Source organism: Equus quagga, chromosome 11, assembly GCF_021613505.1.
Source record: "Equus quagga isolate Etosha38 chromosome 11, UCLA_HA_Equagga_1.0, whole genome shotgun sequence".
In the NCBI taxonomy this organism is placed as follows: domain Eukaryota; kingdom Metazoa; phylum Chordata; class Mammalia; order Perissodactyla; family Equidae; genus Equus; species Equus quagga.
The window spans coordinates 46,027,475-46,040,988 of NC_060277.1; the positions used below are offsets into that span (position 1 = coordinate 46,027,475).

The following is a 13,514-nucleotide window of genomic DNA, read 5'->3' on the forward strand; positions in this document are numbered from 1 at the left end:
TAATTTCCAATTATTTTTACTCATATATCTAATAAAATTGAGGAATTTGAGCATTGACAGGGGCACTCAGGGAAATAAATTCAACAGATCCCTCACCCGGTGGGGAATCTTCTCCCCAGTCCTGACGGGAGGTCACCCAGCACTGGCTTGACCTGCCACCAGGAACAAACCTACTTCCTCTTCCTCAGACATCTCAGGACTGGCCTCCTTACCGGCCGCGGCTCCTCTCTGCAGGTTAAACCCTCATTGCTCCTCACATGGTCGGGTGTTCAGACTCTCCTTAGCCAGGTCACCTCCCTCTGGATACCCTGAAGTTGGGCCTTGTCCTCTATACAGGGGCCGCCAGACTTGAGGCTGAGTACAGTGGACCCTGGGCTCCTGTGATGGAAACGCCACAGGGTGGGGACAGACGGCAGTGGTTAAGGGCCCAGGTTCTAATCCCAGTTCTACTTACTGGCTACATAACCTTGGACAGAGTACTTAACCCCTGTGTGCCTTCACTACTTCACTGGGTTGTTACAGGGATTGAGATAAAATTGTGAAGCACTCCTAAGTATGCCTGGCACATGGTAAGCACCATACCTATGTCTGTGAAAAAAGGCAACCCAAGTTTGCTATTGAATGGCTGCTTCACACTACGGCTCCTTCAGGGCGCGGTGAGCCATGGAAACCCCCAGGCTTTTCCTTTCACATGAACTGCTGCTCAGCGGGGACCTCCCAGCCTTTACACCTTTAACTGACTCTCTGAAGCTAAATGCAGAACTAGACCTTCAACCCTACTGTGAGCTCAACATTCTAGTAGTATTATCTCTTGTCCAGACATAAAAGGGGCCTCAAAGAGTATTCTCCCAGACCTGTAGTTGCCACAACTCTGATAAATGTCCCTTCCATGTCTTTCTCCTGATGAATGACCCACGGAGGTGCAGGGGCGGGGACAGACCTTGTATGTCCACTCTCCCCCCATCTTCTCCTTAGGGACAGCATGAGACTTTGTACAATGCCTCTGCACAGGCAGGACACACTGTAGACCGGCCATGATGGGAGAGGAGGTGGTCAGTGACTGAAATGTTTGTAGGTCCCTAGCTTTGGGAACTTCCATTTGTAAAACCTAAACAATGACAGCCACCCAGCTGTGAGGACTAAAGGAGACTGTGCAGTGGAAGGCACTAGTCAGGTACTGTCACACGGAAGACATTAAAATGTCAACAATAAAGGATTCACAGATGAATTTCGATTGGCAAAATACTTCAGCATCTGGAGCCTAGAAACATGGCGGAGGGGAAGGCTACATTTTCCAGAATGTGCTGATAATATAAATTGCAAGATAAAAAATGACCCCCATTGTGAGCAGAGTGGAGTTAGCCTAGGGACGGCCACAATAGGTCTGCACATCCACCCAGAGGTGGCAGGAAAAACAACACACACAGGTCACAAAACAATAGTTACCCTTGCACATACAATGCACTCGAATGTTTTCTCTCCCCTTCTATTGAATTTCATGTTTTACAAAATGCTGGTGCAACTCACCACATTGATATCTTTCCCCTAATGAGTCATAACCCACATTTGAAAAACAATGGATATGGCATGCCCCAATCTACAGCCCAGGAGGGTGCTAGAAAAGAGAAAGAAGTTAGTTTGGCATAAATTGTCTTGTAAATAGTTTCCTGGTAGTTGTGAGCTGTCTTCTTTAAGAATTTCTTCTGGAATGTTGCCAGGATTCACATCTCCCTTGTTTGAAAAGTCTGCTGGCTCTGCTCTCATCTCTCTCGCCTGCTCTAGCCTGCATGTCGTTTGGGCTTCGAACATCCAGCCCAGTTGCAGGCTTCAAGACCCTCTTAACCAAGTTTGGCTGGCCACGTCATTTTGAAAAGAAAGCAATCCACGGGGAGCAACTCATCCTCCTCCAGTCACCTCTTAATATCATCTCCTTTTCCATAAACCCTGGATGTTCTTCCTGATCAGAACAAAACTCCCCGTTGTGGGCTCCCCAGCTCATGGTAGCCTCTCCCGTCTGGACCTTATCCTTGCAGGCCCAGGCCACTTCCCTACCTGCATGCTTGGTGATGCGCCGCAAGTGACGTACCTGAGGGACATCAGCCTCACAGAGGTCCCCACCCCCACTAGTGTTAACTGGGGCATTCAGCTTGGAAAACTTAGTTAATATCTCAACTAAATTTTCTTCACGTGTAAACTGGAAGTACCACCACTTACCTTCGAGTTTTCATGAGAATTAATTTCTCTACAGGAGCTCCTTTCTCTCCCCCGGAGGAGCACAGACACTTTCCCCCAAGCTCCTTTCGCTTTCAGAGCACCATCGAGCGTTTCCTTGTCGTCAGATTAAATCCAGAGTATTATCGGGACTCCCCATGTCATCTAGACTGCGGCGGAAACCACGCCTCAAAACAAGTTCCTAACGAGGCGACTCTGTCTTCCTCAATTAATTACACAGAAAGGATGGACATGGGAGAGAAACAAAACCGTTATTTCTCTCTAATCAGTAAAATGACCTGCGGGCATGTTCCCCAGGGCAAACAAAATGAATTGACGACTGTCAGGGCAGGGATCCTTCTGAGAACGCTGGTCCCCGCAGGAGGCGCGCGCCCGGAGCCGGAGGACTGCGTTTCGCCTGGCCCGGCAGCATCCCCGCGCCGCAAGGGCTCTCTCGTTGCGGGTACAGTGGTGCCGGGCGGACCAGAGCAGGACAGTCTCCTCCCGGGCGGGCGGAGGTGTGACCCGACCCTCCCAGCCGAGAGGGGGGACCCACCCCAGCCCCAGCGCCGCCGCTTCCCGCCCTTCTGGACGCGCTCTGGCTGGACGCGCACATCGACCGGCTGCGAGGAAGGTTTTAAACTTGGGTGCCCTCCCCGGGGTCCCCGCCCTTCCCCTGGGCCCCCTGGATCCTCAGTTCTCCCCTTCCCGCTCCATCCAACAAAAAACGCAAACTGAAAACTGCCCCCAAACCCGAGCAAGCCCGGCCCGGCGCCGCGCGACCCCCGCGCCCTGCCCTGCGCGGCGCCCGGCGCCCAGCCGCCCGTCCCACCCGCGCTCACCGGCTGCCGCCCCGCCTCGGGCGCCGCTCCCCGAGGTGCGTGAGCTGCCGCCTCCGCGGCCGCCCGGCCCGGCTCTCGGCTCCCGGTTCCCGGCGCTGCGCGCGGTGCGGCGGGGACGCGCGCTCCCGCCCGATCGCCCGGCCGCGGGGCCCTCCCGAGCCCGGGGACGCCGAGGCGGGAGGAGGCGGCGAGCTCGGCCGAGCCCCCTCCTGCTCCCGCGGGCCTGGCTCCGTCTGGAGAGGAGCCCGCCGCGAGCAAAGGGAAAGGGAGTCGGAGAGAATTCTCTGCCCTCCCGGGCTCTACAGTGGGTCCCTCAGGCCAACTTTGGTGACAGGAGCTCCGGAGCTGAGCGGGAGGGAATGGGGCAGCATGACCAAGATGTATGAAAAATCCTCAGCCTTGGGTTCAAGTTCAATAAGGCCAGCGTGCTCCATCATGTGCTACTTCAGTTATCACCTCAATTTAGTTCCTCCTCCTGTCCCCTTGTACAGGTGCCAATGGACAGTCAAATGTCCCCCGAACAGGGTCCCAAAAGGAGGGACTAGGACCGGGCCAGGAGTGGTTTCAAGTTAGCCGAGGGGGCTCACTACTCCCTTCCGGTAAATATTTGAGTCCTTATTCCAGGCCCGACGCTGATCCGGCGCTGCGCACACAGCCTCCTGGAACTTACATTCCAGAGACGGGCAATATACGTAACCAAGAGGTAAAATATGTAGCTATGCCACGGCGATAGGCGCTGTAGAGAAAAAGTAAGTCAGGAAGAGGACAGAGCATGCTGAGGGTGGGGGTGCCATTTTAAATCAGGTGGTGGGAGATGGCCCCACCGTGCAGATGGCTTTTGAGTAAAGAACTGAGGATGAGAGAGTACATCACGCTGGTACCTGGGGAAGAGGCACTTGCTGGTTCCCCACACTGAGATGTGCTTTATTTTATGCGTCATTTCTTTTACTACTCACAGGCACCAAATCAGGCAGTATTATTACCATTTCCATTTTCCAGAGGAGGACACTGTAGCTTAGAGGTGTTAAATGAATTGCCCAAGGTCATATATTGGTGAATGGAGGAGCCTGCCTTCAAGCTCAGGGAGCTGGCACCCCAAAGCCCTTGCTTAGCCACCACTGTCCTGCAGTGAGGGAAATGCGGCAACAGTAGCAGACACGCAGGCTGCTGGTGGTGTGATTAACTCAATCTCCTGGTGCCAGAAAAGGATTCCTGGAAACGACATCTGATTCATTGATTTTTTTTTTTTAAAGCTAGTTCATCGTTACATGTAAAGTGAAATATTTTGCAAACTGTCTTTTCAACGGTGTGTACATTCCTCAACCTCATCCACAGGCAGTTTAATTCTAAATGACAGAATCCGACCATCTGTGATGAGACTCGGTCGTCCTCTCATTCTCCGCATTGATTCCCGTTGCACATTCCCGTCCATGAGGATGCCATCCATCACCCCCTGTGCAGTAGAACCTGTACCGCATGTTGGCAAGGCGAGGAGAAACCAGTCAGAGAGAGAGACAGAACCACTGCTGCAGGGAGGCAACAGTATAAAGAGGCCAGTCTCTGCCTTGGCTGTCAGAATCCTATCTTTTGGGCAGAGTGCCAATGGTTCATGAGTCAGAGAACAGGCCACATTGTACTGTATAGAAAAGGCCGCCAACTGTCAGTTTCAGAGGCTGAAACTGCAGCATCCAGTGGGAGCAACATCATCAACAGGATGGCAGAGCTCCCATTTCTCTCCTAGGTAACTCTGCCTCCCCACGGCTGCATCCGCTCCCTTCTTCCCTCCCCCGTACCAGCAATGTCCTCCTACCTTTCCTTCAAGGTCCATCTCAAATGCCACTTCTTCCAGGAAACCTTCCTCACTGCCCCAGCCTCAAATGAGCTCTTATTCTAAAATCTGATATCTCTCTTATGGCACCTGTCATTTTAGAGTTTAACTTTAGCACGGGCTCCTCCTCTGCCTCTGTAAGCCTGCTTAGCTCCTCCGTAGGCTGCATTCTATTTAATTCCTCCGCAGGTCCTAGCATACTGCCTTGCAAGCTGTGCACATTTTACGAGTTTCTGCTGTTGTCGTTGTTAATAAATAAATCGATAAGAACACAGCTTCATTGTCCTTTAATTTTGTTTTTTCATTCCCAAATACCTTTCAAGCTCACAGAAATTTAGTGATCAGACTTAGTTATACATAGCTATAGCTGCTGTTTGTCAGTATAAATTGACTACAGTTTACTTGGAGTAAATTCTGTTTGCCCCATTCTGAAATTAGAAAACCGAGATTTAAGAATAATTTCCCCAAGGTCACAATACTAGTCATTCAGAGAGCCAAGATTTAAACCCAGGACTGTCTGACTTCAAAGTGCGTGCTCTTCACTACAACCTCATCCGCTCCTCACTCACTCATTCATTCATGCGTGCGTTCATCTGAGCATTCAACAAACATTTATATTTACTGTGCTAGCTCTGCACCAGGCACTGTGAAAATAGCAATGATTAAAACACAGTTATTGTCCTTAAAACTGCTTGCAATCTAGTAGAATCGACAGACAAGTTAGGAAAAATCAGATGTTAGCATTATAAATCTTATGAAAGAGATGCATAGAGGCCCTAGAGGAACACTTTCTTTACCCTAGGTGAGGACAATAAGGATTCACTGAGAAGACAGAATGTAACCTTAATTTTGGAGGACATATAGTAGTTTCTTAGAATGATAATGAAGAAAAGCATACGGCAGGCATATGCAAAAATATGGAAGCATGGAAGAAAACAATGCATTCAGACAATGGTTGCGATACTTCAGGAGGGCTGCAGCATGGCGGGAGCAGTTTTGAGATGAGGCTGGGAAGGTAAGCAGAGCCAAACCACATGGGGCCCATAGGTTAGCTTCCTAGAGTCGATTACACCCTGAAAGTGTCTAAAATCGTGGATGCCTGTGTATGTGAACTTTTCACAGGAGAGGTTTGATAGCTTTAGTCAAACTCTCACAGCGGCTGACTGATCTGGGCTGGGAGGTGAGGGAGTCAGTTTCCCTTATCACAGCCTGCTGCCCAGTCCATGGACATCCCCAAGGGATTGCAACATCAGCCAGGATGCACTGGATACCCAGAGTGGGTGCGGGGCTCGCCCCTGCCAAATCACCTCCAAATGTGCAGGGGTGCTGCTGGCCCTAGGCAAGGATGGCTGGATCCTGACTGGCCCAGCTCCCCAACCCAGGTCCCCTCTAGGGGCAAAGGGAGGGCATAGCTGGGTAGCCGGCAGGCCAGGAGGCAGGGAGCTGGCAGCTGAGAACATGTCTCAGGGAGGCAGCAGAAGGCAGGACCACAGTGAGCCAAGACTCAGCCCTCAGTGCATGCTCCATTGCCCCACCAGACTTCACTTGCTGTTATGGGCAGAATTGTGGTCACCAGTTTCCCATGATGAAGCCCTAACCCCCAGTACCTCAGAATGTGGCTGTATTTGGAGATAGGGCCTTTAAAGAGATGATTAAGGTGAAATGAGGTCATACGAGTGGGCCCTAATTCAATATGACTAGTGTCCTTATATGAAGAGGAGACAAGGACACACAGACAGACGTCAGGGGTACCTGGGCACAGAGGAATGACCTTGTGAAGAGGCAGCAAGCGGGCAGCCATCAGCAAGCCAAGGAGAGAGGCCTGGAACAGATGCCTCGCTCACAGCCTCAGAGGAGACCAACCCTGCTGACACCCTGACCTTGGACTTCCAGTCTCCACATCTTGAGAAAAAGCATTTCTGTTGTTTAAGCATTCCAGTCTGTGATATTTTGTTATGGCAGCCCTAGCAGACTACTAGATTTACAAAACACAAATTCAAAATTCAAAGTTAAAATTTTAAAGAATTTCAATATGGTGGCCACAGAGCATCAAATCTCAAATGAGGGCCCTCCTAAGCATGGAGTTCTGTGACACTGCACTGGTCACATGCCCATGAAGCCAGGTCTTGGGAACATGGGAGTGGCAATCTGAAGATGACATGGGATACGTCAGTGGATAGATGTGGTTGAGGCTGTGGGAATGGGTGAGATTGCTCCCTTGGAACATGGAGCGAAAAGACCAGAGAAGAGAAGAGGACTGGTATCAGAAGCTCAGAACACAAATACGGAAGGAAGACAGAGAAAGGGCAACTAGTGAAATAGGGGGTGAACAAGAGAAGGTGGAATCTGATGGAGAAACGCGCAGTAGTGTCTAAGGCCCCAGGTCATGTGATTAAGAACGGAAGCCCATTGGCCTTTGCATGCAGGTCCCATGGTGGGAACTGAGGCCAGATGGCTGCTAGTTAAGGAGAAAGGACAGCAATTACAAGCTACTCCTCTAAGGAGGCTGGGGAGGGGGAAGTGGGTGGGCCTGCTGAGGACCTTCGTGCAAGCCTATGAAGACCCGGGAGACCAGGAGACTGAAATCCAGCCCATACTCTGTCGCCAAGGCTGCATCGGCCTACAGGAAGGGCTGACAGAAGGGTTTCTAACAGAGGCACTAAGGGCCCAGCCTCGAACAATAGAGCTGCAGTGGAGCCCTTCTCATTTGTCTATTTACTATCCGAGTCACCTTGCTACCTCCATGACAGCAGCAACTGTTCTATCTCCACCAGCACCAGCCGTGGTCCCTGGACATAGTAGGCACAGTCACAAATGCTGAGTAAATGAATGGGATGCAGAGTGAAGGGAAAGGTTGTGTTTGTTTTGTTTTGTGTTTATTCATTTATTTCAGATGAAAGAGACTGAAACATGTTTATTGATTGAGATCAAGGACCCAGAACGAAGAGAAGTTGAAGACAGAGTTGAGACAGGAAATAATTGATGAAATAAGATACAAGAGAATAGAGCAAGAAAATAAATCAAGATAACTGCTGCAGGCAAAGAAAAAAAAACTGTCTGAATCATCCTTTGGGAAATTCAATCATTTATCCATTCAATGGTGAGTACTTTGCTTTGTCCTGGACCCTACCAGGGATGGGGAACTTTAGAGAATGGGAAGATACAGACAGAAGAAAACATGAGATATTCCCTTCCTACTGTTCAAGATGACATCATCTAGATTAGAAATTTCTCATGGAAAGGGATTAAAAAAAAACAGTGAAACACAGCAAGGGTGTTCCCAAGTGTCTGAGTAATAAAGAAAGGTTTGGAAACAGAATGAACTGGGTGACAAACCTGAAGGCATCAGGAAAATCTGCTGCAGAGGCAGAGAGAAGACAGGGAGAAGGGAGCAGAGAGTGATTAAGGGATGTGAGCTCTGGCAGGGCCTGCTGGCAAGGGGCCCGCTGGCAGCTTTCAGCATCTGGAAGTCAGGGGCTCGGTGTTGGCCCAAGACCTGGACAGCTTCATTTATTTTCCTGTTGATTAGGACCCATACTAGGGGGCCCAGCAGGAAGCAGTAAAATCCAGATCCGTCTGAGAGAAGGACGCATCCCTGATAGCTAATGTGCCTGGGTGAGGAACACTTGGCAGTGTTTCAGTGAGTTCAACAAGGAGGCAAGCAGCAACTGGAGAAAATGATGAGAAAGAAAAATGGACGTTGTTTTCAGATGTTAAAATGTGTAGCACAACAGAGTTACTTCTCCAGCTCGATTGTTTTCTTCAAAGAATAGGATAATCTATCATCAATCCAAATCGAAGGCAAAAATCACACGCACACACACACAGGGACACAGGCACTCCACTACGAAAGTCATCCAAGAGCAGAAGGCACAGCTCACTTCAATCATCCTACTGCTCAGATAAGTTTCAGAAAATAAATAGGAGGTGGGTGTTCAGAAATCCCGAGGCTTCGAAGAGGTGAGGAGCGCAGGCGCAGCTGGTCATGTTCTAGTGGTGAAGCTCTCCCAAGTCATTAACGGTAGCAGCCCTCACCTGTCTTCCTAGCGGGTATGAGAATTGTCACCTTTTTCTTTCTCACTCTTTGCAGAAACTGGATTTCAGTGCCTTGGCTTTTTACTGTTGCTCTTTTCAAATTAGCAGAATTCTTCCTGAGTATATGTAAACTGCTCTCCCCCGCCAGCTGTTCCCTTCTATTCCATGGAGCAAACGCACACCAGGGAAGGCCACACTCATGCACGTGCATGCATAGGGCTCCTCCTCACAAGATTCATCCCATTCCTTCCCTTCCAACGTGCAAGCATTCGCCTGGAGCTTCCCCCTTGCTGTTCATCCTATTGCTCCTCCGACAGTGCTGCACAGACTTCCACCCACAGAGCGTGGCACCAGGCAGACAAAACATCTAATGTGTTTTAGTTCATGTTTGGCATTTAATCAGGAAGATGGAGCTGCGAGTCACTCTGAAATGTCAACTCGAATATATTTTATACCGCCAGAGAGAGACACAGTGTACCAGGGAGAAACTACAGCCTCGCGGTGATAACTTACAGCCCTAAGGCTCTGACACTCAAATATTTCTTTTCTTCAAAATCAGATTTGTGCATTTTGGAGTGAATTTCTGGTGGCTTCTTATTTGTTTACTATCTCACAATAACGAGGGGCTTCAGTTTATTGGCTCTGGGCTCAGCGACTCTGACAGCACATGGAAAGAAGAGACTGGCTTGTCTTGGCTCCTTGCTCCTTATTATTCCTTAGACTGTATCACAGCCAAAATCAGGCAGGCAGGGATTATTCCAAAATGGAAAAACACATTGACTCCAGCTCTGATATTGGAGGCTACAGCCACGTGGGTATCCCGTGCACATTCAAGCCTCTCTCCTCATGCCTAGCTCCCTGCATGGCAACCCTACCAGTGAGGGCAGGATGATGTCTCGCAACCCTGCATGGCTTCATTTCCCATGGAGTCCCCTTTTCTTTTCCTGGTCCCTTTGCCTCAGGGGAATTTTGCTCTCACCTTCTTTACATGAAGGATTTCATTCTCTGGTTTCAGTTCATCACCAAACCACAGTATCCTTGCCATCATAGAACACAAACTGACTCAGATGCAGTCCCCAAAATGCCATGGCTTAAATGGGAGCCTGCCACCACCTGCCTTCGCTGAATTCCTGCAGGCTCCTGAGCACTGCTGGTCCAGACCTGTCCAGTGTATTCCATACCCTCCTTGTTTCTCCCTCATCTCCCGGGAACATCAGGTAGTCTGGCCCCTGGTAGGGAGGCTGACAGTACCTCTCAGCCACAGTACTATTCCCCCCGGCTCCCTTCCCCTCCAGCCTTCCTTGATGACTCACAATTTTATGCACACACACACATACACAATTTCAGTCCATTGCAATTTTACAATTATCCCAGAGTAGAAGCCAATAATACTCAGGGCACTGACTCCACGCCATGCCAAGTGGTTTGTAGACATCACGTTTAATCCTCACGACAGTCCTATGAAATAGCTGCTGTTATTATTGCTATCTCCAATTCACAGATGAGGAAACTAAGGCTAAACAAGACAGGAATATGCCTCTATGTGCTGAAAGCATTCAGCATGTTCTGCCTCTCCTCACATTATCACTAATACTCTTCTTAATATTTCTGGCTCCACTGAAGGGCATGTCTCTATTTTATAGAAACTGACTCAATGTGAAGAAGACGAAAAATAATGAGGGAGAAGAGGGGGAGATATGTGTGTATCTAGGTATGTGTGTTTGTGTATAAAATCTCAGAAAGAAATGTTGAAATAAATGTAAAAGAATTTAAATTTTTATTATTTTATTTATCTTTTTGCTTGAGGAAGATTTGCCCTGAGTTAACATCTGTGCCAATCTTTGTCTATTTTATGTATTTTATGTGGGATGCCGCCACAGCATGGCTTGATGAGTGGTGTAGGTCTGTGCCTGGGATCTGAACTCGTGAATCTGGGCCACCAAAGCAGAGCATACAAACTTAACCACTATACCACGGGACTGGCTCCTAAATTTTTATTATTTTAAAAGTAGCATCAGCACTTTGTAGAAAACTGAAAAGAAGAAAAGAAAATCATCTTATAACTTCACTACCACAAAACTACCAATGATAGTATTTTGCATTAAGACTTTAAGACTTGTAAAACATGGCTGTTTACAAAGTAATCATGTGGTACCTATACATTTGTATATTGATTTTTTCACTAAATCTTGTTATATTGTAAGCATTTTTAATTTTTCTATTTTTATTATGTAATCTTTATAAGCATTACCTTTTAATAGCTATAATATTTCATTGAGTAGGTGCCACAATTTAACTATCTCCTTATTGATAGACACAGGTAGATTCCAGCTTTTCCTACTATGAGTTCTGCTCCAAAGATATTTGCATTTATCTTCTATAACGTCAGATGTGACAAAACTCACAGCAGTTATTCTCTCTGTACTTTAATATTCATTTTATATTTGCACACATTTTTTAGATGTCCACCAATAGATGGTGCCAGCAATGTCCATCTTCGCAATAGCCTGCTGTGGGTACCAGCAGACATATACTAGTGAAAGTTTTTGTTTAAAAATTCTAAATTTCTACTTGTCTCATTAAGAAATAAAGTTATTAAGCACCCTGAATTTATAAATGAGAAATCGCTAAATTCAGCTCGGACATGAGAAATCTGAGGGCCGGGAGAGATGACAACCATCTTTAAATATTTGAAGGTGGAAGGGCTGGGGGAGAATTGTCTGTGTCCTCAGGTGCAGGCAGGGTTCAGCTGAGCGAGGGGAACTGCTGCCAAGTGGCCTGGAGAGATCTCCCGTGGTGGCTGTGATCTGGAATAGGCTGGATAGGCCCCTAGACCTAAAGTAGGAGAGGATATATATATACACATATACATATGGATGCACACATATATGACATAAATGTCATATATATTTATAAATATACATAACACATTTATATGTTATAGGAAATGTATGAGACAGGGAATAATCAGTGGAAGGGAAAGGACGTCAGGTGAAATCAATTTGAAACTCACATCTCTCTTGGCAAATGGGAAAACCTGCAAACGTTCAGGGAACAGAGCTCCAGACTCACGGGTGTCTGCCTTGGCAAAACAATTACTCACCTTTGTTCATTTATGAAAAAAATCTTAAAAATCAATTAACATAATGAAGTGGTTCCATGGGATCCAAGCAATTAAGGTGAGGCAATGCAACAGGCGATGGGAGCACAGGGTCTGAGTTAGAGACCTAGATTCGAATCTCTGTTCTGCCACTAACTTGCTCTGTGCTTCAGTTTCTTCATCTGCAAAGTAGGGATAAACACTGTGTCTAGGAATGTTGCAACCGGAAGAAGATCACTAGGTGAAGTGCTTAGGACAGCATCTGTCACAGAGTAAATACTCATCACCGGGCAGCACCTGTTGTTCTGGTTACGCGTGATGTTAACAGCAATCACATGGCCACAGTCTGTGCCTTGTGGAGAAAAGACAAGATTTTGAGTCTGGGCTTTGGAGTTTGAGTCCAAAAGTAAGTAATTTTGTTCTCTGAGCAAGTCCATGAATCTGTTTATGCTGCTTTTGGTAACAAAGCATCAGTCATCCAGTCTTTAGAAGTAACAGCTAATGTTGTTTCAATTCCAGAGTCACACAAAAAGTGGAATCCAGGATGGCCTTCTTCAAAGGAGCATCACGGCAAGATGTGAACAAGTGTTGCCTCAAAGGGGCTCTCCATGAAACTGGCACATCTCCCAGGAAGAAGACGCAGCTGCTCTCTGTGGTCCTCGAAGAAGAGAGAGTCTAGGTGAGTATTAAGACGATAAAAGGATGGAATTTAGAAACCCAAGTGGAGATGTCATTCCCATCAAGCAGACTTCTCTCAAACTCACAATAAAGGGCTTTCATTATAAACTGCTCTTTGAATCCGAATTCATCTAAACCCATCAGAGCAGGGATGGTGACACCAAATACTGCCAAGTCTTGCCAAATGGATGGAATGTTTGAATAAAAGGAGTCAATCAAGCCAGACAACCGTGCCCAGTAGGAATGCAGATATTTTCCAGGCGGCGTGTGGATGGGTGGTTCCTGGGCACTCATCCCTTCATCCTGCCGCCAGCTCTGCCTCTTAGTAACCCCACCACTTGAGTCTTTATGGTCCACCTTTGTCCCCAGACTTCCCAAGTTTTTTAATTTTCTACCCATTTTCTCTTGCTTTCATTTTGATCCCTCTGGGCGCAGCCTTGGTGAGATACCTGCCTGAAAAGAAGATCCCAGAGTTCACAAAGCACTTCTTAAGTCATGGCGGAGGGAGAACCGGTTTCCCTCACTCCTCCTGAGAGCATTCTGCTGGACCTCTCGGATGACCCAGTGAGCAGCGTGTCACTGGATGAAGTTCAGACCGTGAAGGTGCATGTGGGTGCTTAGTCATCAGAAAGTTACCTGTGGAGTGTAGATGAGAAGCTGAGCTGTCAGGGTCCTTCCAGGACCAGGTGAAATCATTTAACTCAAAGATCAGACACACTAAGCAAGGCATGTCTGTAGACAGCAATTAAACTGTTTGGAAACCAGTCCTTCCCTCCGGCTTCTGAAGAAAACTCAGGGCTTGTAGTGCTGATTAGAGAGC

General features: G+C 47.8%; 1 protein-coding gene across 2 annotated transcripts in view; it reads right to left on the reverse strand.

Moving 5' to 3' along the window:
• MRAP2 (melanocortin 2 receptor accessory protein 2) overlaps positions 1-3,143 on the reverse strand; it is a 42,562-nt gene extending 39,419 nt beyond the window's left edge. Inside the window, exon 1 of one of the 2 annotated variants that reach the window (XM_046677078.1) lies at positions 3,054-3,143. Coding sequence is in view for 1 of the 2 variants with exons in the window: in XM_046677077.1 (XP_046533033.1) it covers positions 2,215-2,228 (14 nt within the window). In the remaining variant the exon portion in view is untranslated. Of the gene's footprint in view, positions 1-2,214; positions 2,309-3,053 lie in introns of those variants that run through there. The other variant, XM_046677077.1, reaches the window with a different exon arrangement.
• Between the last annotated feature and the right edge of the window lie 10,371 nt (positions 3,144-13,514).